At 40.5% G+C, this 27,253-nt stretch overlaps 1 protein-coding gene and 1 long non-coding RNA gene across 3 annotated transcripts in view; one reads left to right on the top strand and one right to left on the bottom strand.

Annotated features, from left to right (window-relative positions):
* The window catches only part of MTHFD1L (methylenetetrahydrofolate dehydrogenase (NADP+ dependent) 1 like), a 141,827-nt gene extending 125,201 nt beyond the window's left edge, over positions 1-16,626 (top strand). For both annotated transcript variants that reach the window (XM_066179094.1, XM_066179093.1), the window contains 2 exons: positions 12,772-12,880; positions 16,542-16,626. In XM_066179094.1, the coding sequence (XP_066035191.1) occupies positions 12,772-12,861 (90 nt within the window). In that variant the 3' untranslated portion in view covers positions 12,862-12,880; positions 16,542-16,626. The remainder of the gene's footprint in view (positions 1-12,771; positions 12,881-16,541) is intronic.
* An 80-nt stretch (positions 16,627-16,706) lies between these two features.
* LOC136286938 (uncharacterized) lies at positions 16,707-24,625 on the bottom strand. The gene is made up of 3 exons (XR_010720032.1): positions 24,514-24,625; positions 19,752-20,142; positions 16,707-17,717 (listed from the first exon to the last, which is right to left on the bottom strand). It is a non-coding gene; the product is annotated as an uncharacterized lncRNA (long non-coding RNA).
* Between the last annotated feature and the right edge of the window lie 2,628 nt (positions 24,626-27,253).

The following is a 27,253-nucleotide window of genomic DNA, read 5'->3' as shown; positions in this document are numbered from 1 at the left end:
TTTCTTTAAAAATATTTTCAGTCTGTGAAGAGATGCTACCAGGCATTCATATTAATGCTTCTATAAAAGAAGGAAATACTTTCTCACATGTGATTAAAATGTGGAAGTCATTAACACAGGAAAGCCATTGAGTCCAAGAATTAAACGGGACTTCTGAAAGGTTATAGCCATCAACAATATACAGGGTTGTAAGGTTGTAATTAACACAAGTAAGTAGTTTGGAAAAAATGCTAAGCATAGTGTTCAAGGATTCAGTTGGCCTTCAGCTATCAGCTCCCAGCTGGACAGAGATTGCTTTGTCAACCTCCATAGTTCCAGCTTTTCTCCGTACAGCATCTGGCAGCAGCCCGCTTGCGAGACAAAACCCTGGGACACGCACATTTGCTGTGACATGGGACCAACACGCTCCCTGCCTGCCTTCTGGCTGATTTAAAGCATGCAGCTTCTGTAGTCATTGATCACACTGCGCCAGCTTTCACTGCGTGTACAACACCCTGCTGCTGCCTGCATGTAGGGAACAAGGCACTGGGAGCTTTTATTACTAGACTGAATCAAGTGGAAAGATGACGTTCCCAAACAAATAAGGCAAAGTAGATATAGATACTCCCCTCCTTCTTCTAGCTTTGACAGCTCTTTCTCATTCCTGTGTTTCAGCTGTGGTCAGGCACGTGCTCTGCACTATCCTGCAGGGTCAGACACAGTTGCAGTAAAGCAGCAGGAAAACGAAGGAGAGAGAACATGCAGTGGTACACAGGGAGCAGAGTAAAGCCTTTTCTGTATGCACCAGAGAGAAACATCATGCTGCTGGCACTGCGTATGTCAGATTTGCTTTGTGTCTGAGACCCTGAATGAGCTGTGCTGGCTGAAGAGCTCTGCTCCAGACTGTAGGAAAGAACATCAATGCCATTGTATTTGGCACCTGTAGTAAAGATGTGATGCAGAGAGTAGACATGGAAAATAAGTGCTCTGCAGGTAATCTGTCCAGAATGGGATCAAGGAATGCCTGTGACAGTGCAACTAAGCTCCCTCTGAGTTTTTGAAGCTCTTTGTCTCTTTAATTTTCTTGGGATAAAAAGAAGAAAGCAAAATTTCTTGATAACTTTTACAGAAATAATTTTAAAATAGCTTTACTGTCAGTATTTATTCTCACAGTCTGAGAAATGTAATGTGGAAGCAAAGATAAAGCAGCCTTTTCCTATGAATAAACAAGTAATTTTCAAATGAGGATGACTACATGAATTCCAGTTGCTGGAGGGGCTGTTGCTGATGAGATTGCAGCAGGATCTGTGGCTGCATTCAAGGGAGAGCGCTCTTGCTCACCAGCAGCCTCTGTTCAAGGAAGGTGCCCAGGCAGGTGGGTAGCAACACACTGCTGGGGCACTGCAGCTCTCCAGGTGAGTTTGGTGTGCCATTTTGGGAGGATCTGTGTTCATGGGATTGCCAGGAGGGAAGGAAGAAGGCTGGACGTTAGCAGATATGTTAAGGGTTGTGTTTGTTATGTGCCTTGGCTGAGCAGTGGAGTTGTAAGTGATTTCTTTGCCAAAAATGAAAGTTCATTGGCCTTGACTGACCTTGTTTCGATTAGGAAGAGCTGAAGGTATATACCATAAGAGTAAATAAAGCTTATGGCTTTGCCTGCTAGTTTGTTCACTTTGACTTTAGAGGGATTATATTCTAACTGGGTTTTAATTTCTGTTGCCATTTTTTTGTTTTAGTCTTTTTAGGATTTACTCTGCATGTGCACAAAAACCTTTCCATGATGGTGACACTTTCACAATTTTTCTGGTGCTTGAAAGGAAGTTCCTATAGACTGTGTCTGTACTAGATGTTTGCCAGAATAAAAAAATGTTGTGCTAACTTGTGTTGGGATGCAGAAATTCATAAATTCATTACCTTCCTTTTTTTTTTTTTTTTTTGGCCTTTCAGAGACTTCATTTGGGAAAAATACTACCCACAAAACATCTGTTCGGGGGTTGGTTTGTTCTTCAGACTGAAAAAATACGTTTCCAAATAGAGTTGATTTTAATTAGATGGTTTAGCAACATTTTTGTTGCTTTTGTGAATCTATTGTTGTCCCTTGTTTTATTGCAGGAACTGTGGTTAGGGAAGTAACTTACTGCAAGTTCATAGAGAACAAATTGTGAGAAATGGTGAAAGTTGTATAAAAATGCTAACACAGCATTCATTATGTAATAGAAAAATATGTTACATGCAGTGTTATTTTTGAATTTTAGTTATATGAGACTAAGATAAGAATCAGTTACCAATTTCAAGTTGTGTTATCCTGGCAGCACCTTAGCTCCTTTTGGCAAATCATTTAACCTTCTCTACTTCCTATCTAACAGTTTGAAGTGGTGATCTTATTTTATTTATTTATTTATTTCCCATATTTCATTCATATGTGTAAGTACTTTGAGAAGAATTATATTTATAAATAAAAACTACATAAATCTCTATTATATTATGTAAGGATACACATTTGTAGGATAAAGACTGTGCTCTCCATCAATTAACAAAATTTTATTTGATTTCCTTTGAGAATTAAATCTGTCTTGGCAGCTTGTTAACTTGTGGTTCTCTCTCAATGAACAGAAATTAGGGTTTTAGTATCTTCGTAGAGAAACTTTGAAAATCAGTACTGCCATATGAAAGTTAAGTCCCACATTCATGACTAGAATGTTTTCCTTCCTCCTTAAAACTATTTGTGCTGTTAAGATGGCTTACAAAGGAGATGGCTCTTCTGAACGCTCGAGTTCATCACACAGTTGCTTTCAACCTTTTTCAAAGTATTTCTGTGTTCCTCTGTTTTCTAGGAGAAGTGTGAGCTCCAGCATAGGTTATTCAAGGCTTGCTTTTCTTAGCAGCCTTGTGAAGACTTCTTAAAATAGTGGTTTGATAGACTACAGGAGGAAAATTGCTGATCTAAGTAATACCCTTTTTTTTTTTTTTTCTATTTTGTTCCTTGTCAAAGGGGACTGCAGCACATTCTGGTATGATCCTAGAGGACACACTGTATTGAATAGTGTGTAATGCCAGAGTTCTGTGATGAAATTGTGACTCAGAATATCTGATTTACACAGACACTGTAACAGTTTGGCATCCTTGTATCCATCCAAGCTGGATCCATTCTGATCTCCTGAGTTAGGAATAAATAGAAAGGAAATGCTTTTTAATTCCTCAGTGGAGCTAAGATGATATTGACCAAGCATATCAAAATAGTAATCTGTCTGGAGAGTGAAACTCTGTAGGGTTAGGAAGCACCCATATCCAAAATTACAATATCATTTTGGTGCTTCTTTGTCATTGTCTGTTTCTTGTTTGCTTCAGTCTGTAATGAAATAGCGTGTGTTAATTAAGTTTAGTTTGTAAAGAGCAAATAATTTAAATTATTTATCCAAACAACAAGTGACTTGAGAAAGTAGATATAGAAGCTTGAACTTATGAGGTTAGAGATGCTCACAAGTCAAGGTTTGTACATGATGACAGTACACTGATAGTGACTGGTGCTGTTGGTGCCCACCAAGCTTGATCATTCTTTGGAGACAAGCTTCCCAGGCTCTTCTTTCTGACACTTCCCATGATACCTACAGACCAGAAAACAGAACTGCACCTGTGAAGTGTACATCCTAGCTTTTATTGTTTCCCAGTCGTGACAACTAGATCATGTCTACTTAGATGAGACTTGCAAAGTACAGTCACCTCCTCTACCACTTTTTTCCACTTCTGTTGTTTTGAGGTGATTTCCAAAAATCTAATACCCTTTGGTACCACAAAGGTCATCACTGGCATTTAGTTTAAATCAAGGAATGAGACCAAGCCAGTTTGGCAATTTAACAGTTAAAAAGAATTAATTTTAGGGAGTCCTTTGTTATAATACCTTTATGTTCTTTAGAAGCAGTTCTTCTCATATATGTACACCACACATATGCACACACGCACACACATCATCTTTGTTTGATATGCTGTTTCCAAGGAAACTTTACTTACTCAGGTATCAGTGGATCCACTTAATTTTAACCAAAGGGCTAGTATGGCAGCACTTTATTGTGCTTTTATTCACCACAATTATACAACCTTTTTTTGATTTTTCCATGTTGTAATTTGCCATGAAATGACTGGATGATTCTCCTCATGCTCTTCTAGTATGGTGTGCTGAGAAGGGTAAAGTTTGTTGCATGTTGAGCACACACATTTGCTTCACATAGTCTACTGCTGCAACCATCTCCAGTTTTTGGGCTGTAATAGAGGTTTTCTCAAAGTTATGAAGATTTTAACCAAAATGTCATAGTGAAGATCAGCAGCACAAAGTGTGACTTGCTCCCAGAGTTTGCAGAACAGCACTTCTAAAGAAACACTTGGTAAAAAATAAACAGGTTTCAGAAGAAATTAAGGGTGCCCAGTCCCTGAGCAAATACAAGGCAGCTGAGAAGGGTCACTCAAGATCTCTCGAAATACCACAAAACTTGCTCTGTTTTCATCAGAAACTGAGCTGCTGGCACAGTTCAGACACTTCCTCATTACCAGGAGACCTGGACACTGAACAAAGCAAGAGAATTATGTACCCATGAACATCAGATGCTTTAAATATTCCTGTTGCTGAAACAGCACTTGAGAAAAATGCCTCTATCCTCTGGATTTATTCCTTCAGAGGCCCATTTCCAGCACTGTCTGATATATTGGACAGTTTTCAAGAATGGGAACAGCCCTGGGAGCGTCTGACATCGAGACTGAGCTGCAGGGAAGGATTTCTTCTGGATGAGGAGGTGATTTTGTACAAGAGGCAGTGAGCAAGAGTCTTCTGCCAGGGATTCTGTCTAAAGCCCACGGGGGAAAGGAAAATCAGGATGTAGGCTTTAGTCGAGGGAGCATTTACTTCTGGAAATGGATTTGAGTGGGCTGGGATGAAGGAAGTGTTTTGGAACAAGTCACCTGGAGTTCGTAGTCCTCATTTTTTTCTCACCCCCTTCATTTCCTTCATGAATGTTTGTTTTTCTGAGGGGTTGTTTGGTGAAGTTGGGTTTTCCAGCTTTCATTCTTGTCGTATTTTGTTTATCAATTACCCTGTGTAGGGCAGAATACTCTGTGAAACATGGTGTGGACTGTATAGAATGTGGTACACTCAACTAACACCATCTAACGTGCTGCCTCAGAGAGGTGTATTTTTCAATTACAATTTAATAGATTGTTTCCATTGTGCTGTTATAATGGGGACCATTTTCTTCTGCTTCAAGTGTGGTTTTATAAATTCTAAGATGAAAATGAGGTGAGAGATCTCTGCCAAGAGGAACTGCAGTCATATATGTGAGTCATAAATATTTTACTTAATTGGGGAAATTGCTCATTCTGTTACAGATTACATCTATTCCTAAATATTTTAATAGCTAAAAAAATGTTCTTTTTGGGTCTTTAGTGCTTCAGCACATCACTAACAGCAGCATTTGAGTTCCAGTGGTATTACACTGACTGATTCACCAAGAAATCCCTTGCTTTCTTTGGGATATGCACCCAAAGATCTCTCCAAAAGCTGTACTGGACATACGTGGACTATTGCGTGGGTTTTGTTTATTCCCTAGGGTTCCCACAAGATCACTTTTGGCTCAGATCATTTCCATTCAATATGAGTATTTTGTTGTGTCCTGGTAATCCTTCAGAGGATGTAGCAGGGCACAAGTTGTTTCTGCCTAACTTGAGCACCTGGCAGGCAGCAAGGCCAATTCGGATTGTATAATTAATATTCAGTATTTTTATAACTTCATCCAGATGCTGAGAGCAGAGGAGCAATGTCCATGCATTTTGTTGTTGTAAATTTTTTTCACAAAAAATCAGACAATTGCCAAGAATGTGTAAAACATCAAAGTAAGAGGCAATTATAATGCTATAATTGATGCCAGATGGACTTCTGCACCTGATATCAGTCAACATGCTAGTGAAAAAGAGACATTTACTGCAAGGAATACTACAGCCTATGTCAGGGCAGCATCAGCATCTTTTCAAATATTATTTTAACTATTTTGAAAGCTGCTAATGTGTTGAGTTTCTTGCTGTGATTGTTCTTAGACATTGCAGCAAGATCCTATTTTTTTAAAAGGTTTCCTGAGAAGGGAACATGATCATCACTCTCCCTAACTCCTGTGGCCATCATCAGGTTTGGCAAATTTTCATTAAAACTAAAAAGTAAACCATTATTTAAACACTAACTAAAGATCATTGGTTATCTGCTTTCAGAAACCCTTGTTTATCTTCAGGCAATGAAAAACAATGAGATAATATTTTCTTAAACACTGTGCAGCTATTAATTTTTTAAGAAACACTGCCATTTCCAAAACTGAATTTATTAGTTTGTAAAGGTTGATATCTTTTGAAGGAAGCACAAACTTGCCTCCATGATGCATGTGCTTTTCCTAATAAGAGATTTGGAGATTTGCTTGCTATTTTAAGAGGTGGTGAAAGGTCACTTGAGTATCACTTTAGGCTTTGGTACAGTATCGTTCCCCTCTGTAATATATGGTGGGTGGATGAGATTAAGTCTATATTTTGGCATTTTTTTGTTTTGGCCATTTTGTTCTGATCTTCTTGTATTGGGGGGGGGGGGGAAATGCTGTTTTCTTAACTATTTTCTTTTGTTATTTTCATGTTATTTATTTTTTTCCGTCATTCAAAACTTGATCTACCTTTGAAGTGATAGAGCTCTGCAGACTGGAGGAATTTTCCAGTTCTGTGGAACAAACTTCAAGCTGATCCTGAAAATACTTAGTATGTGCTGCCTCATTTTTCTGTACCCTTTTCAAACCGAGTGCCTCTGTGCGCTGTAGGACAGTCCAGTTTGAAGATGAAATAAGTGTTTGCATAGTCACATACTTCAGTGCTGCAGTCCTACCCTCATTGCATAGATAGTCTCATGAAGTATTTCCAAGTATAGGTTTGAAATTGGAGAGTGCAGGGACCATGAGGGATCCAGTAAAGAGATCTGCACACACTTCTCCAGCCATGCAGTGCAGTGTGGTGAGTGTTAATGTCTCTCTCCTGCTCCATGGACTGCAGTTCCCCCAGTGCCAGCTTCCAGTGCGTGGCCAGCACCACATGTGTCAGTGGGAGTAATTGACACTCAAAGCACACCTAAGGGCAGGCAGGACTGGAGACCTGGAAAGTTTTCTTGAGAATAGTTATTCCATTCACCTTTGCATGCACTGAGACTGACAAATGCACTGAAGTCGAGCAAATTTCTGGTGGTGGATCTGTCTTCCAGAGCTCTAACTCACTCTTAGGAAACATTATTGAAACCCTGAAGTGTAGCTCCTTCGTGCTGTGCCTCAGGATTCCAACAAGTTCTGGCACGTTGACCATAATGCATACAGGTTTATAGCACTATTTATAAATCTCTTGAGTTTCCTCTTGTATTGTTTCTTGCTAAGGGAGTGTGGGATATGCAATTCATCCCATCAGATTTTATTGAGGAGTTATCCGCAGTCATGTGTATGCTGGATTCTCTTGAGAAACAACATCTGTTTTCTGCAGTATTTCAAGTTTGAAATGGTTGTGAGTTGTTGTAGCTCGTTTAATTAACAAAAGGATACAATTAAAAAATGTGAATTACTTGCATTTCTTGTCAAACACGATATTAACTCCATAAGCCACAGAATAGGGGAGGTTTCCCCAGTAAGCTATTTGCTTATTTTTCAGTATTTTCTAATGAGTTGCTTGCCATACTTTATGTAAATACAGATTCCTCTGGTTTTCTTCATTCAACAGAAACCATGTTATGCCTGTAAAAGAGATGCTTCTTGTCTTACAGGTGAAAAAGACACTAAACATGAGTTGGATGTCCTCCTTGGGACCATCTGTTTTGCAATTGGTGCCATTGTGCTAACCCTGTTAAGACAATCTCAAATTCCGTTAGGATCTTTTCATATAGATAAATGAAAAAATATAGATATGTACATGGATGAATACACACTCGAAGGCAGGATGTCAACCACTGATAGGCATTTGTATGTTAAAAAAAAAGAAGCTAAGCAGCATAGTTCCTCATCGGACCGCAACAAACCTGGCTAGCAGAGTCTTGGTGCTTGAGTGTGTAAAACTGTTACGTAGATCTCATGGCCAACACAAATTACAAGTCAACACATAACTGTAATTTAAATGAAACTTAGTTACTCTTCCAGTAACTTTGGATGCATTTGTGGAGAGGGTGTGGAGCAACACTTCCATATGGCTTTCTTGAAAAATAACTGGCATTCTCCATTTGTAAGGAAGCTCATTATGGTTTTTTTGTTCAGTCATGTAAGTAAACTTCTGGAGGATCATAAACGCCTAATATAACAGTAGCCTTCAGGCATTCTTAACTAAAATTGTATTTTATCTTCCACCAGCTGTGCATTTCCAGGAGCATAAATGATCCTTAGGATAAGCTGACTGTAAGACTTGCTGCTCTTGCCTCCCAAACACAGAGAGCCGTAGTAACAAAGAGCATTGTATTTTTCACGTCATCTTTCTGTAGTTCATTCGCTCTCATGGATGTATGGACAGTTGCACAGTTCGTAGAGAAAATGGTCTGTTCCTAGAAAACTAGTTCCTATTAATTCCTAAATTATTTGTATAACTTTTTTTTTTTCCTCCTGCATGAAGCATTCACGTGAATTGCATTAAGCCTTAAGGTACCAAGCTTATGCCTTATATTTTCCTACTCCCAGGAAAAGTGTGATAGTAGCAGTCTTGTTCAAATTAAGTACTGATCATTTCAGCCATCTAAATCCAGTCTGTGATTTTGGGTGGATAACATGCTGTCATTCTCTGCTTCTTACCCTGTTCTTTTCTCATAGCCCTGCTGTGCAACGTTGCATAGCTACCAATCTATAACCCAAATGTTAGTATATTAGAGTGGAGAGTTGTGCTGCTGTCTGGGCAATATATAGAGGATGTATATTTTATGAAATGCCAAGCAAGCTGCTGTATGACTATAAATTCCTGTGGGTTTTTCTCGTGCTGTGCATACCTGCTAATTACCGAAGTGATTTATGCTGTAAGCAAATTTTCTTTTTAATTGTTCGTTCTGCTTTTTTCAAATTTTAAAACTGAAGTAATTTTTTAATTAGTTGTTAGTTAACTAATAGTTATTATTAACTAATTAGTAATTAGTTATTTCAGGAAGCCTTGGAGAGGTGGAGATAGTCTGCTGGGCACTGTGCGGGTACAGAATGTGCTACAGCCAGATTGGCTTTCCCCCTCCGTGCACAAAAATCTGGGCTCTGGTTACTGAGGTCAGGGAGAGAGATCCCTCTGGATCACATCTGCTGGAATAAAGACCAACTCACTTACTAATGCCTTCATTCAGCATCATGGAAAATGGTGAGAGGGAAGAGGATCCTCCTGAGCCTGCAGCCATGTGGAAAGCTAGTCAGGTGAAGCCTCACTGCAGCCTTGCAGCAGGCTGAGCCCTCTTTTCTTTCCTGCCTTTGTGGTTGAAGGAGAGAAATGGAGGGCTGGAGAGGGAATAATTGGTAGTACTCTCCTCAGCCAGCCAGCTTTCTCCTCTTACTGACCTTGAAGTAATGAAAAAGGGATAGATTCTTCTGCATGTTACCTCTGTGTGTACAGATAATGAGAGCAGAGAGTAATGATCATAAATCTACATGGCTGAAGGTCTGGGCCATGGGAAAAATGACAGTACATAGTTTATTTTTAGTGTGTAATTCACATAAGTATTTGTCCCAAAGTGTTTCTTCTGGAGGTTTTTCTTTGCCTTGTACTTTGTTTTATGCAGCAGTGGTTTTAATTCAAATGAACCTATTCCCTTTTGTTGACTTCAGTTTTCAATATGAGAATAGTTGTATTTCCCAAACCAGCAATAAACTGGTTTGATATTTGCATTTTTTAAAATGTAATAACTTTTCATTAGTTAATACAGTAGAGTTATACTGGTATAGAACTGTGCCTATGAAAGAAAAATAACCCAAGTCCAAAATGCAAAATACAAATGAATACTAATGTTGGACTGGTATTTGTTATTTCTTAAAAAAAAAAAAAAAAAAAAAAAAAAAAAAAAAAAAAAACACACCAAAAAAACCCCCCACTCTTCTAAATTAGATACAGTTGAAAAAAGAAACTTGGAATTTGGGAGTTTGCTTTCAGATGTTGAGCTGCTACACACAAAGTAACCAGAAAATTGTCTTTGGCAATTTGTTCATTCCCCTCCCAGTGACATGTAATTAATTAAGGCAGTTCCTTGTCAAACATTAACTCAGAAACTGGAAGGAATCTGGGACAGAAAATAATTAAGTAACCCTAATAATGCAGTAGTCCAACTACTGTGGCCAATGGATAAAAAATAGTAGCAAGGTGTTATTGTACTTAGGTAAGATGCCAAGGCAATGTCAGCCAAAAAATGATGTCATGCAGTCAGAGGCAGGGTTTGGTCAACACAAACTGACAGTTTTGTCTTTTACTCCTACTACGTACAATAACAAAACATCAGGAAGGACTATATTTAAAAACAGAGGAAATGTACTGAGCCACTAGAAGAACTTGTTGCATTGTTTTTCCTTTGAGCTAGATCTCAAGTGAGATGATGGCTGTGCCAGTACTGAGCTCCCGAGGTGCCTTTCCCCCTTCTCAGTACGGGATTAACCTCTGAAATGGCAGCAGCATTTACTCTCTGGAGTAAATGGGACTGTGCTGGGAAGGCCTTACATTTTGCTTGTATTCCCATGATCGAGTCGGTACGTGAGTGTCTGGAGCAAAGCTGAAGCATAAGGGAGATGCTGACCCCTTCACGGAATATGCAGCAGGTCAGGTTGCAATAATGAAACAGTCTGCCCCAGAGCCAGGAGGGCCTGTAGGTCTAGCACTCTGGAGCAGCAAGGATGGTGGTCATAAGTTTTTCCTCTTTCCAGGCCAGTTATCCTGTTAGGGCATGCCTTTGGCCAGAGAAAACACTGTAGCTGAGCTGTGTTTGTTGGGGAATTAGGGAGGATACAGGGAGGAGGTTGCCTGGCTTTGAGCAGTCTGCTGGAGCCAGGAGGTGATGGCTGGCCACAGTGTACTCTGGCTCCTCCCTTGGCGCAGCCTGGGGTCTGGTGCTGATCTGGTCATGTTGATAAGCAGGTTTAGTTCATCAGCCCACCAACCCTGGCCACAAAAGCCTGTACTGACATCAGTTCAGTGTGTTGGACAAGCTTGGTTACAGAAAGATGAGTGCCCAGCTCCAAGGGGGAATCATTCCAGGGGTTCCCAGGGTGAAACTTCCCTCTTCCAGCAAGCTGTTTCAGCTCAGTCATGAAGACATACCCTAATCTGACCCTTTCTGTAGGTTATTGTGTTTGGAGTGTTTCTGGTACTCAAGCCAGTATAATTTTTTTTTCCTACACATCCATGTTTGAAGGTTACCTCTTGTGGTCAGGTTAACCACCAGTTTTCATGGACTCTGCTGACTTGCCCTGGCAAAAAGTTTGTTCCTTAAAACCTGGCAAATAAGTTTTAATGCTTAAAGACTCTCAGCCACAAACAGTCAAGCAAAATTGAATTCCAGGTTTGTTTTGAGAGACTGTAAGGTTTTTCATTAATTTAGGTATGGATACAGCACCTATTATAGCAGGAGCATTCTCTACTTTCTCCACTTACAAGGTTAAGGTATCAAAAGGGTTTAAGGAGCCATTAAGCCCAAATGCTGTTTTTAGAGTTCCTTGAATTAGTGGAAAAACAGTGAGATATTCAGGGTGTGAAGCCAAAGTGACCCAAGTTGATCCAAACTGGTCCTGTTTTAAAACTGCCCCACAGGCACAGCTTTTACACTGTGCCAGTGGTGGCAGTGGGAATGGGGAAGCCCTTCCTGGCTTAAGGGGCTGAAACAGGAGAAAATGAAGCAGATCAAAAAACAGCATTATTCTGCCAAACCTGTTTTCAAGACATCTCCTTTGCAAGGGAGAAGCAAGGAGTCCTGAGGCAGGGAGTTAGGAAATGGGGGAAAGCCCCTCTGATTTAAATGGGCTTAAACCCCTGTTGTGGGGCACCTCAATATTTCCGTGTCATTTATGTGCCTTTAATTGCTGCTAAAAATGCCAATTTCAAATAATAGTATAAGTAGCCTGAGCAGAGCTGCAGTTAACTGTGTAATTTAACTCCATGAAACTAAAAGTATGCAGATGCTAGTGTCTTATGCTAGATCAGGATCTTAATTATGCATAGTTTGAGATAATTAGGTTGGTTTAGCTTCGTATCTCAACCTGTTAATTCTAACTAGTAAATTAGGATTCAGCTGTAATTCCTGTACGTTTAGTAGAACTATTTCAATTTACTCCTGTCATTAGGTGTTACAGATAATTCTGCTTCTGTATTTTGGTTTTCTATGGGAGAGGTCTGAGTTCAACATATTCAAATCACGAGGTAAATTCAGACAATTACATCTTTGCCCTTTGCTGTGTGATACTTTTTTTCAGGAGATATAAATGGATAAATGTTCTGGATAAATATTTTGACAAACAGGCAAGTGACAAATGGTGTTCATTTGTTATAGAATTTGTTCTTAAGTTGCTGTGCTAGCCTGTATTTTGTGGCTTTTGTTTTCTCTTTCTTGTCTTTTAGAAGCTCATACTTAAAAATTCATCAAAAAAACCCCAAGTTTGACCTGTTTAACAGAAACAAAATATGTGATAAAGATCACATCTGTGGTTGAGCCTGTGTTTAAAATTCAACCTTTCTCTAAGGTTTATATGCAAGGGTAGACTGATTATCTGCTTACAGGTGCAGGAGTATAACTGAATGTCATTGTTTCCACAGATGAGCACGATGCCAGGACTGCCCACAAGGCCATGCTTCTATGACATTGACCTTGACCCCATCACAGAGCAAGTGAAAGGATTGTTTTGAGAGTGACATCCAAATTCAGGTCAGTCAACAGCCTTCATTTTCCTGTTCCAGCTTGCGGGAGGATGTTTGTGCCTAGTACGTGTGTAAGAAAGGATGTCAGGAGTTTATCTAGGCTCTAGTTTCAATCAGGATTTCAGGCACTTTGGGGATGTATTTCATAATGTGCAGTTTATCACATGGGTTTCTCATTTGCTGAATGGTGACTGGCACTTTGCTGTTGTCTGCTAATGGTGCCTTTTGGATTTCCTGGCACTGTCAGTTTGGCATCAGGAGGAGCCAGCTCTGCAACTGTACCACTCTTGGCTATGGAAAAAGCCAGTCTGAAGAAACCATGTCATTTTAGTTACCTCAAAAGAAATACTCGTTGATACTACAATCACGTGGCAGTGTGTGTCTGTCATTACCAAGGTACCACAGAAGATATTTCTCAGTTTGTTCATGAGCTCTGCTTTGTTTTTTCATGTTTTGTTTTCATAGCTGCTGTCATCTCTCTCAAATGGTAATAAGCATTTCAGGCACACAAAGCTGTCCTCTTAGCCTGTTTTTCATGCTGGATTCTTTCCCTTTTCCTCGAAGGTTGCAGTTCCCCCACCACCTCCTCCCTTTCTCTGAGTACTTAATCTTCTTGGTGTCCTGCTTTAATTTTGTGCAGCACATGTTCCTCACTTAAAAATACAAGATGTTATGAAAATATTTCATGCTACTCCATTTTAACCTTTTAACATAATAAGTGGAGTAAGACAAAATGTAACCCTGGCTGAAACAAACCATGTGTGCCTGTCAGGAGATTCTCTCCTTTCATCACTTAGCTCTCTCCCCCAGTTGATTGGTCTGGAGAGCAAAAGGGTTTTTCTTTTTTCAGACAGAGCAACACTATTACTGTGAGCTAATAGGACTCTGATTGGGCCCCAGATCAGCCACAGCTTTGAAGTGGATGTGCCCAGGTGCTTTAGCCCTGCTTTAGCAGTCCTTTCGTACTGTGGATTGAGTGAAAGGGCTTTCATTTTCCATTTCTGCGTTTTGATGGATTGTTCGGAGGAGGGGAGAGGTTTGCACAACCCAGCCAGACCAAGTGAATTGTTCACTTGCCCACCCATTCACATGAATGCCACAGTATTCATGTAACACCTGGTGAGAGCAGATTCTGCCAGTTTGTGTGTGCCAGTCAAGACAAGTAAAAAGCACCTAGCTTGAAAGTTAACCTGCATGCACAGGTAATTAATTACCTGTATGCAAACCAGCCCTGACTATTCTGTGGCTGGGTAGTGTTGCACATAGCACTCCTTGGCATATATCCCATTTTGGTTACTGATACACATGATACGTCTGACAGCTTCATGCATACATATTGATTCATCATGTGTCACCATGTAATTGCTTCTGAATCGTTTGGAATGACTAGAGAATCCTAATGTAAAATCTATATGCAGATTCACATAGCCTGCTTAATTGGGTGTTTACTGCCTGGTCTTACACAAATCCATCCAAACCAGGGACTGATGAGTTTGAAAGAACAACAGTAATTAAGGAGACAAAATACTCCATTCCAACTGTGAAGGCCTTTCGTTGGAAGCTGTGCGTGAAATGAAAATGTTAAACTTGGCTTTTAGTCAGTGATGGTGTTTTGTCAGATGTAAAAAGAAATGCTAACAAGGACACAAAAGCATAGTAAGTAGGAAATAACATATATAGCCAACTGTTAATAAATTATTTTCATTTCATTATGGAGGTATTGTTGGCATCTGACAGGTGAATGATTCATTAAGTTTAAGCATTTTAAAGAAAAAAGGAGTTTGATTATGTTTATTTTTCATCAATATAGGCACATGCTCACCTGTGTTCCTACCTTTAACAATCTAAATAAATGCCTTGAGAGTATGGTGATACCCAGTGAGCACCACACAAGGTAGTCAAGTGTTCATTAGCTCTAAAATTCATCTGGTTCATGTGCTAGATTTGTACATTGCTAATTTTGGAAGAAGAGTGAAATAATATTCCCATATACTCTTTACTCCCAACTTTCTGTGGAGAAGTTTAGTAGTATCCTTTGTTTTCACATATTGACTGAAGTGAACCCACACTGTAGGTGATACCATGCTTTAAGGTCTTTGTGGGTTTGTTTCTGTGATGGCAAATCAAGGGATTTTTTTTTCATTTAATTTGAATTCTTCAGCATTTTAGTGTATGGTATTATTAATAATATGGTGTTTTGCCAGCTCATTAGGGCTGATTCAGATCTTTAAGACATTTTAATTGAAAAATATTTAGAAATTTGTGGAAGAACTGCTGTTGTTTCATTATAAACATGCCTGCAGAGCTGAGAACAGTTGTTTTAGTGTGCAGTTGATATCCTCTTCTGCAATGCATATCCTCATCAGACCTGTGAAAGAGATACAGGCAGAAGTTCCTGCTTCTCAGGATGCTGTGTGAGGCTCTGGCTGAGCTGAAACACTGGGTGTCATTTTCTACTCTGATTTTTCTCTGCCACTTTACACCAGTCATTTGAACATGCTCTAAAAAGTCATAGAAGCAAAAATCTTATCATAAAAGTCAGCTCTGTTTGTTGACAAAGAGCCAATATATGGACACACAGTATTGCGGTCTCTCTGTAGGAGCAATGTGATCTATCAAAAAAATGAAACATTGATATACGGAAATGAACCCAAAGGAATCTGGCTAGTCCTTCGTCACTACCCACTGTCCTATGTAAATTATACTGTCCAACTCATACACTAAGAAAGTTGAAATTGTTTCCTTAGGAGCTGACTACAGAGAGCACCAGTCGGAGTAAAACTTATGTGGTGACAAGTCTGCCAATAGGAAGAAATTTAAAAAAAAAAAAAAAAAAAAAAGAAGTAATAATTTTGCTCAGTGAGGGAAAGTCGCAAACTGGACCTGCCCAAGTAAAGTCTGTTAAGGATCCTTGTGAGCTCTAAGGATCCCTCTAATTTAATCAGTGGCAGTAGGTGCCTGCTCTTACTCTGTAGGCTTTGAATATCTGAGTTGATGGCAGCAGCGGAAAATTGTTCTCCTCAGTTGTGAGTTCGTAAGGCTGCCACTGCCCACAGTGTCTGATGTATTCTTGAATTCTTCTCTTCAAAACTGGCAGAGCATCAGAATTATTTTAATACACAGCATGGATACTTTGCTGCCCTCAGAGCTTTTCTGGACTTGAAAGGAATCCCAGAGCTCTGTCTATGAGCGTCTTTGTGGCCATAAAGAAGTCCATAAGAGCAGGAGACCAAAACTGGTGTTCTAAAATTGCAAACTATTTGTTAGATGTTCTCATTTTAATTTATTCAGATACAAATAGAAAGTGTTTTAAGACCTTTTCCTTACATCCACAAAACTGAGCCCATGAACAAAAAAATTACTTCTTTTAGTCTCATTCCACAGTATTAGCTTTCAGTCAACAACAACTACTCCAGTACTGTGCAGTCTGAAGTCTGTATCATGCTGGAGTACAAGTACAGATTTTTGTTTCTCACTTAGTTGGTCTACACAGATAATAAATAGGAGGTGCGATGGCATAATTATGCATTTTTGTTTATTGTTGTTAAGGCAAAAATATCCCATTTCACTGGAGCACTCATTTTAGGTTGTGACACTTTTTTATTTTTTTTAAAGAAAGCAAATATATCTTGTTTCAATGTATAAATTTCTTATCTTTGTCATTTCAGAAGCCTGAAAATTAAGAACTGCAACTTTCCTGTTTCCTGCAAGTAGGAGACAAAAAAATGAATCTGAAATATTCCTATTATGTGTCTCTGGAGGAATGTCAAGATAGACCAAAGAGCAAAAGTTTACTCTTTCTTCAAACTAGTTTTTATGGTGAAATATAGCTGTAAGATTTAAAAAAAAAAAAAAAAAAAAAAAAAGCACCAAAAAAACACCCCAAATGAAAAAAAGCCCCAGCAAGGTAAAGTTTTGTTTGCTGTAATGGAGGAAGCTCTCTACTGCGGCTTATGCTTGTTTGTGAATAAAATGACATTGAAAAAGAGCAGTTTTTCAACTCAGAGTTTTTGTCTTTTCTCAGAGGAGTGTACAGAAGTATTTCCTTTATCTTGGCTATCTAGTAAAAACTTGCATAAACATGATTATGCTGTGTGACCAAGCCTGTTTCTCTCTGAAAAGTACACTTTTGCTCCTGGCATTCAAGAGCTGAAAGTACACACAGATTAACTGCACATTTTTGAGTTATCATCCAGCGTTGCTCTGGATGCATTTGGGCAACAGCCAAGTTTCAAGCAAGGAAGATATTAAACAGAGAAAGAACAGAGCATGTATTTTGTTAAAAGTTTTTAATGTATAATTTGTTTCCTTGTTGGGCAAAGATCTTTTGAAACACTTAAGCCATAGCTGTCTTGTATCCATAGGTCTGTCTTTATCCAAAGCGTGTGTTACAGGCTGTCCAGCTGATTATGTGCTTGTTGTGGCGAAGCTAGTTGTTCAGACAGGGCACTGCTCCTTCTGAAGCGCTGCTTTGCTCCTGTCCATGGCTAATGAAGCCTCCTGCTGTGCTGGCTCCCGACCTAGAGTTTTTCCCTGGCGGTACACAACGGCCCAGTAACAACAGAGGAACGTCCATCAAGCAGGGATGTGGACAGAGCACAGCTTTTTTCTGCTTCATTTTGCAGGTTTTAATGACCATACTTGTAAAAATTGAAGGTATTTCCATTTGAAGGGGTATTCAAACAAGTTGAATTACAAACTGCATACTTTAATTTGTCTCAGTAAGTTTACTTTCCTGCTTTTTCCTAAAACCTGTAGCAAAACAAGCCTTAGGCACAGGATACTGCATTTAGCTTTCCAAGTTGCTACTCCTCAGGAAACTGTCGCTGTCTGACTGTTGGCTCCTTCAATAACAAAAAATGAGACAGAACAATAGGGTGAATCGAGACAATAGGCCATTGTTTTTTTAGGTAAAAAGCAGTGAAATAATGATGAGAGAGTTTATTTTCCTGGTGACGTTTTCCATCCTGTCGCTTTGCTCTGCTTACGCACATCTGTGTGTTATGGGCTTTTGCAGTGTAGCCTTGGTTCCCTTCTACAGAGCCACATTTGGAGACTTAATTATCTCAGGAACTCTGTAGTAATTGAGGGGTATGTTTTGGTTCTTAAAATCATGCTTCGTTATTTATAAACTCAAAACTATAATTATGGACAGTAGAGCAAACTGGGGGCAATTAATTGTCTGTGCCTTCCCTGGAGTAGCATGGAAATGTCTGCTGACTGCATTTCAGTGCTATTCATAGCGTGGTCGTCCAGCACCACAGGGACTGCTGTGAAGATAAATTTAAATGTAAAAACTAGAGCAATTTAATATTTTATTCTTACTAGACGATAGGGCTCGTAACAGCCTAGACTGTGGATGCTTTAATTACACTGGGGCATGACAAACATGATAAGTAGAAAGTCTGATTCAAGCTCTCAGAGCTGCTGGGAAGAGAGATTTCTTATATTTTCTATTAAATTGTGCCACAAAATACAACTGAGTGCTATTCAGACACACAACAGTGTTGTAAATTAGTTTTACACACACTCATCTATCTAGCCAAGAAATAGCCAAAGAGTTTTGGAAGAAAATAGGTATGGTTTCAAGACACAGTTTTCCTAGTAGCTTCCTTACAAGAAAAATAAACAAGGTTTTCACTCCATTTTGTCCGGAAAAATTCAGAAAATACATAATTGTGCCTTTCTAGGTGTCACTGTGGTTCCCCTGCAGATGCACTGGAATTGTTCCTATGCAGTGTGGGATACTAAATGTGGCACTGGCTGATTGCCTTTGAAGCTCCCGTATGGATGTGGATGTTCAAGCAACAAGTTTTATAAGTTATCTCAAGCTGCTGTATGGTACTTTCTATAGTGTTGTCTCCATCTTATCCCTTCAGGCCACACACTCTGGGACCATCTATCTGACCCATCAGTCTCTCCCTAAAACACCATTCCAGCTCATTTAGTTGAGAGTTGACAAACATCCTGTAAAATTTTCTACAGTCATGTGCATGGGATTTCTTATATTGTTTAGATAGCTTCAGTAATTCAAGGAAAGCTGAAATGGCCCAGTTGTCTTTTGTCGTAGCTTTTCCCCCACCCCATCTAGTTAACTAGCTCCAAAATCTCTCAAGCTATTGCATTTTTGGTCCTTTGTCATGATCCAAACGGATTGAGCTATTGGCCACCAGCTGGGCTACAGAAACTGACACAATATGTTCCCTGGGGCCACCCTGATTCTGAGGCCTTTTTGCAGAAGAGTCTAACCTGAAAATTTTTTAAGATCCGTCTTCTTAGTAGGTGTGTCACTTGTTACATGGATGTGGCTGTGGGACTCCTTTCTTTTTGCATCTACTCTGAGCAACGATGTCACATGGCAGAACCACAGCTTTACAAGGCAGCTTGCCAAACTTATCCCTGCCTTTGCTGAAGTGTGTTTAGCACCACGCGGTTGTTTATTATCAGAGGATCTGCTTTCTGTAGTGACTGAATACTTCGTTATTGCTACTGGTGAACTAATTCTGCGATGACGTTGAAGTACTTCAGAACACATGCAACAGGTTTCTTCATTTGTAGTTTGAAATTCAAGCTTCCATAATTTCAGTTGCCATGAACATGAAAATAAAGTCTAATAGCTAAAGTGTGCTAATGTTTAGTTTGCACAAGTGGTGCCTGTCTGAATTTATTAATAAATACATCCATTATTTACTATTGTTCTCTGTCTCTCTATGATCTTGTCTACTTAAATAGTGACTTTTTTTTTCTTTAATTCCTCATCAGCCACTTAGTCTTGTCATGCCCATGTCTCCAGCTAAACGCAGCTATGCCAAGGAAGGAAAGGAGCTCAGCTATATTGTGGTGAAGTGCCAGATATGAGCAAAGCATGGAACTCTTACCTGGCTTCCTAGAACCCAGGAAAGTGCTTGGTCCCTGGCTGTTGCCACAAAGGGCCATGCACTACAGGGTTGTCCATGAGTTCTTCTCCGTCAGTACAGTCCTTTTGAAGTTGATTTGTGCTTGGAGAAGGACACATCAGGCTAACATCCTGTCCTGATCCCAAAATATCTTGCTGTTGCCTTTGGTCCTTGACATGAAGGGCTGGGTCAGATGCAAGAGTCAGTTGGACACTTTCCATTTCTCAGTTGTCAGCTGGATTTGTGTGAAGCAGTGTCAGGTACAGGAACATTCTCTGTGGGCTTCTCAAGGTGGGATTCAAACACAAGTGATGCAAGAGCTTCAGGAATTATGGGTGCTAAACCATTAGGCCATAACATAGCAGAAAGCATCCTGGAAGCATGAATTAATAAAACAGGGAAGGTGGGGGAGGAAATTGAGCATTGCAGGCACCTAGTGGATGGTGCTCCTGTTTTTTAAAGACCTGAGTTTAGTTCCAGGCATGTGGTTTGCATCAGTACTGGGTTTTTAACACTCTTCTCATGGCTAGATTTCCAAACAGCTTCTCTGCAGTGCTTCAGCCAGGACCTTACCCATATGGGTAACCCATATAGGTTTGTTCTTGGTGGCCCCCTGAGTCTGCCCTGCTGACAGCCACCCAATCAGCCATGGGTGAGGGTGGGAGGCATATGCAAACTCTCCCCTCCACTGAATTGCTAGGGTGGTGAAGGAGGGTGTTACCCCTTTAAACATGCAGGTTATCTTAAAATTTTCTTTGGAGAAAATATTTTAGAGAAAATTTTTAAGGCCAAGATATGGACCCCCTGCTTGAGAGGGTTGGAATGGAAACACTGAAAGCTCCTTCAGGCATTTGTCCTGAGAACAGGACTGCTGTACTATACACGTTACCATTCAGTGAGGATTTAAAGCCAGAGTGCTTATGTAAACTAAATTCAAATATTTTCACAAGTGTGCTCAAAATAATAGTTCCCTACTCCATGTGGCTGAGTGTAATGTATTACATACACACAAGCATAAGCAAGAATCAATTTGTGCATGCAGTTTTTATGTAAAATCTTCAATATTTGCTTCCTCAGTAAAATTTTTAACTTCAACCTTTTGAGCAATGATTGGGAGGAGCTAAAATGCTAAACAGCATAGGCTCAGCTGGGCAAGACATTGAAGAACCTTTTCAAATCAACCCTGCACCAAGTGATCTCCAGGTCCCTTCGAAGGTAAACTGTTCTATGTTCCTATGAGCTGAGATACTAGCAGAAAAAGGTAGGGCTGAGGAAGCCCAGAGTTGGACTACACCCCCCCCCCCACACACACACACCACAGGCACCTTAAGAACTTCACTTTGCAGAGTACTAATAAAAAAGAGGATGTATCAAATACAAGTCATGCCCACTTCTATGCAATACACTAAATCAAGGTTTAAGTTGTGACATTTTAAAAGCTAAATTGTTTCCCACTGGGCAATTTCCATTATGCTCTTTCAACTCAATTACCATCAACATCTGGTCAAAGTTACATTCTTAATGCCAAAGAAGAGTTTCAGCTTTTCAGGATACAGCCTGTTAGTTGCCCATATAATGCAGCCCCTGCATGTTCTTATCACACAGAGAGTTTATATTTATTCTCCAGAAGAATACAATTATGGCTGTATTTGGACAAAACATGTATTATGTACATTACATGTAGCTACACCACTATGTGAACTCCTGGATATTTCTTTCCATTTTCTTTTTTGAGGAAAGGCTGAAGGGGAAAACAGAGAGGAGAATGTCTGACTTGGGACAGCAGAGCAGCCCCTACACAGCTTTCAGTCAGAGAGAATCTCTGCAACGACACAAAGTCCCTTTATTCACTGGTTCTGTGCTTGGGTGCTACACCTATTCCCACATGGCTCCAGCTTGTCTTGATCACTTTGGTGTCTCCATTGCAGTTAGAAAAAGTTTTATTTGCAAACCTGTTGGTTTTTTTCAAGTGTTTGAGGTAAGTGAACTCTCCCTGAGGGAGGTTTCTGGGGAGAGCAACAAAACCAACATGTAACTCCAATCTGTTCTTTATGACATTAGCTTGAGGTGGGAGTTTAATGAACCAAGCCCTTCACATCAGTGCCCTACAGAGGTTGATTTTCCCCCTATGTTTAGAATGTTTAACCACTGTCAATCACTGTCAGACATTAATACCTGACAAAAGTTTGTTCATCCAGGATGAAACCTGTATCTAATTCTGCTTCTTGAGCTACTGAAAGGCAGACTTTAAATCTCAGTCTGTTGGTAATAACCAAGTATCCAAGTTATTTAATTCCCAATAGTATAGGGAAAATGAAAAATAATAAAAGAAGAAAAACAATGAATAGTAAAGAAGTGCTATTTATTCAAAATAGTAAATGAAGGAACAAAGCATAGGAATCAAGTTCTCTCTTTTGGGACAGATTTGTATGGAAGCAGTTGTAAATCAAGGTGAGTCTGAGAGGTAATTTCACTAAATCTCATGTAAAAACTCCTTTAAGTGGAGCAGTATATAACTTAGCACCAACAGTTCTGAAGGAGGCTATATATAAAACAAAAGTACGTTTAACTGCAAATTGCTGCTGAAAAGGGAACTTTTAATACTAATTTGATATTAAAGAGATACACTAAATCAGCCCAATGCATTGAAGTGTAACTAAGAAGTAAGTAGTAGATGAAGAGATGACCAGCAAGTGAAAAACGTTGTCAGTTTAAAAAAGAAAAAATGTCTAACATAGCTTCTGAGATAATAATACACTTGGAAAGTTAAGCCTACTAGAGATGACCAAGAGCCAATTCACAGCAAAGTGTTGTAAGCTGTTTCCCATCAATTCTCCCTCACAGTATGGATTACCAGATTCCCAGAGACAGGAAGAACATCTTGCATTGAGCCTGTGCCTGGCATCACCTATAGCAACTGGCAGGAGCTCAGAAGGGTGGCAGAAATTGCCAGGGAGCCCAGAGAGGGGGGAGGCTCCAGGCTCAGATTCCTGTATTTACTGAGTCCTCCTCATACATGCCTTCTCTGTGGCGGGTCACTGCAACAGATAACCTCACCTTGGCTAAATTTGGACATCTCTATCCCATGACTCCAGTTACTCAGCAACAAATAAACCACACACCAGCCTGGAAGCAGAAATGGAAGAGTTATACCCTGTATGATTTAAACACGTCTGGGAGCTGTGCAGACAACCTGCAATTATCAAACCAAGAGTTTCAGGAGCTCTTTAAAAGACAGATGGTTTATTTTTCTAACCCTTCAGAAAGTACCAACAGCATCCTCATCCAACACCATGCTTGGGGAAGGAGAGCAAAAACAATTCCTTAAAACACTGCTTTTCTGCTGGTATTCCAGTTTTGTCCCTTTAAGCTCTGACAAAAGAAAAAAGTCCCAAAACCTCACTCTCTCCCAGTGAGAGGATCCCATCAAATATATTTGTGTATCTGCAAATGAATTCTTACCCCAAACATCTCTAATGCTCAGGTTTTTCCACTGAAGACAAGTGGTAGGAACAAACTGACAGGAGAATGAATATACTGTTTAATCCTGTATAAGAGATGATGAAGTGAACCTACAGAGCTAAATCCAAACATTTAGAGAGACAAGCCTGGATGCACAGCAGCAATTAGCCTTGCATACTTGGGAAAACATGTTTGGGGAGGACCTTTTTCATAACTCCTGTGAAGTGGCTGTGATACCCAGCTGTGGTGGGGAGATATGCTGGGAGAGCCATCCCTTACTTAGTGCAACTGAAATGGAAATAGTCCAAGTAACCATTTACTCATCTACTTAAACTTGAATCTTAAATTTAGCAGCATTTCACCTTTTGACCTAGAATTTCACGTTGTCTCAACCAGCTTGACTTGAGCCTGAACAGCTACAGAAATGTTTACAGCCATCTGCTGCAGGAGGATAGAAGAAAACCTCTCCTGGATCTTGAAACCATTGTCTAGGGACTGCTCAGACACGCTCAGCACTGGATCCAGTTGGACTCGCTGCAGACATTTGCCATCATGCCACCAAGCCCAAGGGTTGCCCTGAGCACCCCACAGCACCCCACTCTACAAACAGGGCAAATCCTGCTCCCTGCAGCCCACCACCAGGTGAAGATGTAGGTGTTTGCTATGTGGAAACATGGGCATCGCAGTAAAAAAAAACAACCCCAAAACACCTCTCCCAAGATTTATAAACTTTATGCTGGACTTAAAAGTTCAAGCACATGCTTTAAATTCTACATGATTTATTTAAATGCCAGTGCCCAGGAGGCAATTTTTTTTTTTTTTAATATTTTCAGTAGAGGTAAGGATTCCAGTATAGAGTCAGCAGGTTATAAGTCTATATTTTTTTCTAGTAAAAAAATTTTAGAATTTAAATATTCACCTAAACCATCCACTCAGATCTGGACAGATGCTGGCCCTATCCATGCTGCTTACACAGAACCACTTAAGATGAAAAGGACCTCTGGAGCTCACCAGGACCCACCACATGCTCAACACTGTATTTATTACAAAACAAAATTTCTTTAAGTAAATTTGTGTTCTAATGTACAGATTTAGGGAGTAGGTCACATGCTGTAGGGTTGCTTAGTAGCTGTAAATTAAAGGACTTGCTCATTCATGCTGAAAAAATAAAGGCTTGCTGCAAAGGTCGGATGGCCAGAACCAGCCAGTCCCCTGGACTGTGGAAGCATGGCACAGCTATTCCCCTACAACCCCTCAAAGGAGCCACATTAAAATCACTAACCTGCTCATTCTCTTCGATGAGTTGCCAAAATCCAAGTCACATCCTGCAGACTTTCAGAGCACTGGCCTGGCCTAATCTCTTATTTCAAAGCACTTGAGGGGAAAAACCAGAAGAAAAAGCCTGAACACCCAAAGGAAATGAATTCTCACTCCACCCACCCCAGCCCTCAGGTGTTTTAAGTTTCTCTACAACAACGAGGTCTGGCAGGTGCAGGTGGTGCCTACCCCCACACCAGATCCTTACCTTAGAGTTTTGGTCTCACGGTGTCTGACTGACTCAGGGGTTTGCAACACTGGCTGGAGTTACTCTTGCCCCAGTGGAGGCAGCAAAGCTGCAGCCCCTCCACAGCCCCCTCCTATGAAAGCAGCTGGTTTAAACCACCAGCTCTGGGTGCCTCAGCACATGCAGGCAGTCTTGCCTGCAGGAACCACTCCACTGCTAAGGAGTGTGGTGGGAATAGCTGAATCCTGCCTTGCAGCCAGCTCTGCCCACTGTGCCAGCTGTCCTGGCACTGCCTGGCACTATGGTGCCATGAGTCACAGCACCCCAAGTACCCCTGAGGCAAATCATCCCTCAGCCCAGCCTGGACATAGCTGTCCTCTGTGCCTCTGGGGAAATGCCTGATGCTCCTGAGGAGATGGATGGTACCTGGGACTCAGGATGGTATTCAGGAATGGGTATTAGGCCTTAGAAATCAGCCTCCAACTACAAAATACTGTGGCCTGGGACACAGGCGTTCGTGAACCCGAAGCAGGACTCCGGCACCACCTGCCTGGTTTGCAAGCACAGCGAGTGCTGCTGTTTCCGTCCCACTTGCAGCCTGCTGGATAAGCCAGTAGTGCTGTCACCAGCCCACAGTAAGCCTTCCTCAGGGATCTCAAGCTAAGGAAAAGGAGCAAGGAAGGGGGAAGAAAACTGCAATTTACTCACAGTAGTGTGCTTTTCCTCTGAAATCATTATCCTGCTGGGAACTCCCTTGGCATTCAGAAAGTATCTGTGTTTAATCGCTGGTCTTGTTCAAAATGCAAAGTACCTTGCCTTGAGACTGATAATTTAATCTCCTTTGGATAATTGCTACCAACTAGACTAACAGCCGACAAAGGTCAAGTCATTGGTTATTCAAAGCAGGATTTCCCCCATTTTACAAAAAAACTTCTACTTGATCTTTGACTTGTCAGCTGCAGCGTGTGATTGCTTTCAGTGCTGGTGATCACTGCCAGGGCTGCGTGCACATGTGTGCATCTCTATGCACACACACATTACACACACGTAAATGCAAACTGGAAATGGCCCGCTCACTCAAAGCTCTGTGTGATACCATAGATCACTTCCAATTAGTGTTCAATAACATTTATATCCTCCATGGCACTTTGTATACATTTGCATATATTAAATTATCCCAAGGCTTACTAAGCAGTGAAGGCAGCTCCTCAGCCTTATTTTTATTCATTCTCAAGGAAATTGATTTTATGTGATCGTGATATTTTTGCATGTTTGTCCATCCCCTAATACTGAATCAGTCCCTAAGCAGTAAATTGACAGACAAGTAAATTACTACAGATTTCATAAAAGCAGGGAGACGGTGAGAGTCGAAGAAGTAAAATGGACACAGGAGAGAGATGAGATGTTTTCTGCAGTGATATAGAAATTTATGAGGATCAAACTTTCCAATTTTACTTCTTGCCAGTCTATGCTTTCATAACATGTAATATTTCAACCAACTCATAATTCTGGTTGCAATTCAGTTGCTATATTTTAGAAACAGGAGTAATACTGATTTAAATTTGTGAATCTGTTAAAAGGCAATATAATGTTCATAAAATCTTTAATTGCTACAATCTCACATGTGAGGGCCCTACTCCACCTTGAAAATGGGTCTGTGAACAGGGGATAAACCCAGTGCTCTTTACTGCATCCTATCAAGAGAAAATCCTCAAAACGGGGCAGAACGACCTCACTTGTTATTTTTTAAACTGTACAGACTGAGAGTCAGGAAAAATGAGTTTAGAGGAGAAAATAAGCTCAGGACCTCAATGCCGCTCTGATACTCAAATCCCATCACTTCATTTTAGCAAGGAAAGTTCTCCATCAAAATTCCATCAACTTGCAGCAAAAGTCTCAGTTTCCAGCTATTCCTTGCCCATACTGGCAGGAGGAATTCAGGACCTCTCTTGCAAGTCCTTGGAGAGACACTAAGAAACTATGGTTTCCTGGAACAATAAGAAAAATTAATCCTGGCATCATTTTTGAAATGACTGTTTTCCCCATCACTGTCGGGAGCCCGCCAAAGCCCAGGCACAGAGATTTGACTCTCACCTTCCCAGACCTGTGGCCCTGTGCTATCCCCAGGGCTGGTCCCTCTCACATGCCCCAGCAAGGGGACCTCCCTGTGTCCCTATGGTTTCTTACCCAGGGGGGCTGATCATCAGACCCAGTCTTTCACTCCTGGTCACTGCCTTCTCTTTGTGGCCAGGATGAGACTTCTACAGTATTTCAATGGCACAATGCAGCTGCAGTGGGAAAGGCGTAAAATCAAAGGGATAATTCACACACTGAATGTGTTATAGAAGTAAAATACCAAATAAATCACCCCTTGTCCTCTCTGAGGAAATGAGATTAATAATTACATTACTTTTCTTGGCACGTAAGAGAAGATCCATCCTTGTTTATCTGCTCTGTGGTGCCTGAGAAAGCAAAGCTGGCGTTATAGCTTGCTGGCCTCTGCAATGCCCCAGCCATG

Source organism: Chamaea fasciata, unplaced genomic scaffold (genome assembly GCF_029207755.1).
Source record: "Chamaea fasciata isolate MVZ Bird 193981 ecotype frontalis unplaced genomic scaffold, bChaFas1.0.hap1 SCAF_3, whole genome shotgun sequence".
NCBI lineage: Eukaryota > Metazoa > Chordata > Aves > Passeriformes > Sylviidae > Chamaea > Chamaea fasciata.
Note: the sequence above shows the minus strand (reverse complement) of the source record. Positions and strands in the feature narration are given on the sequence as shown.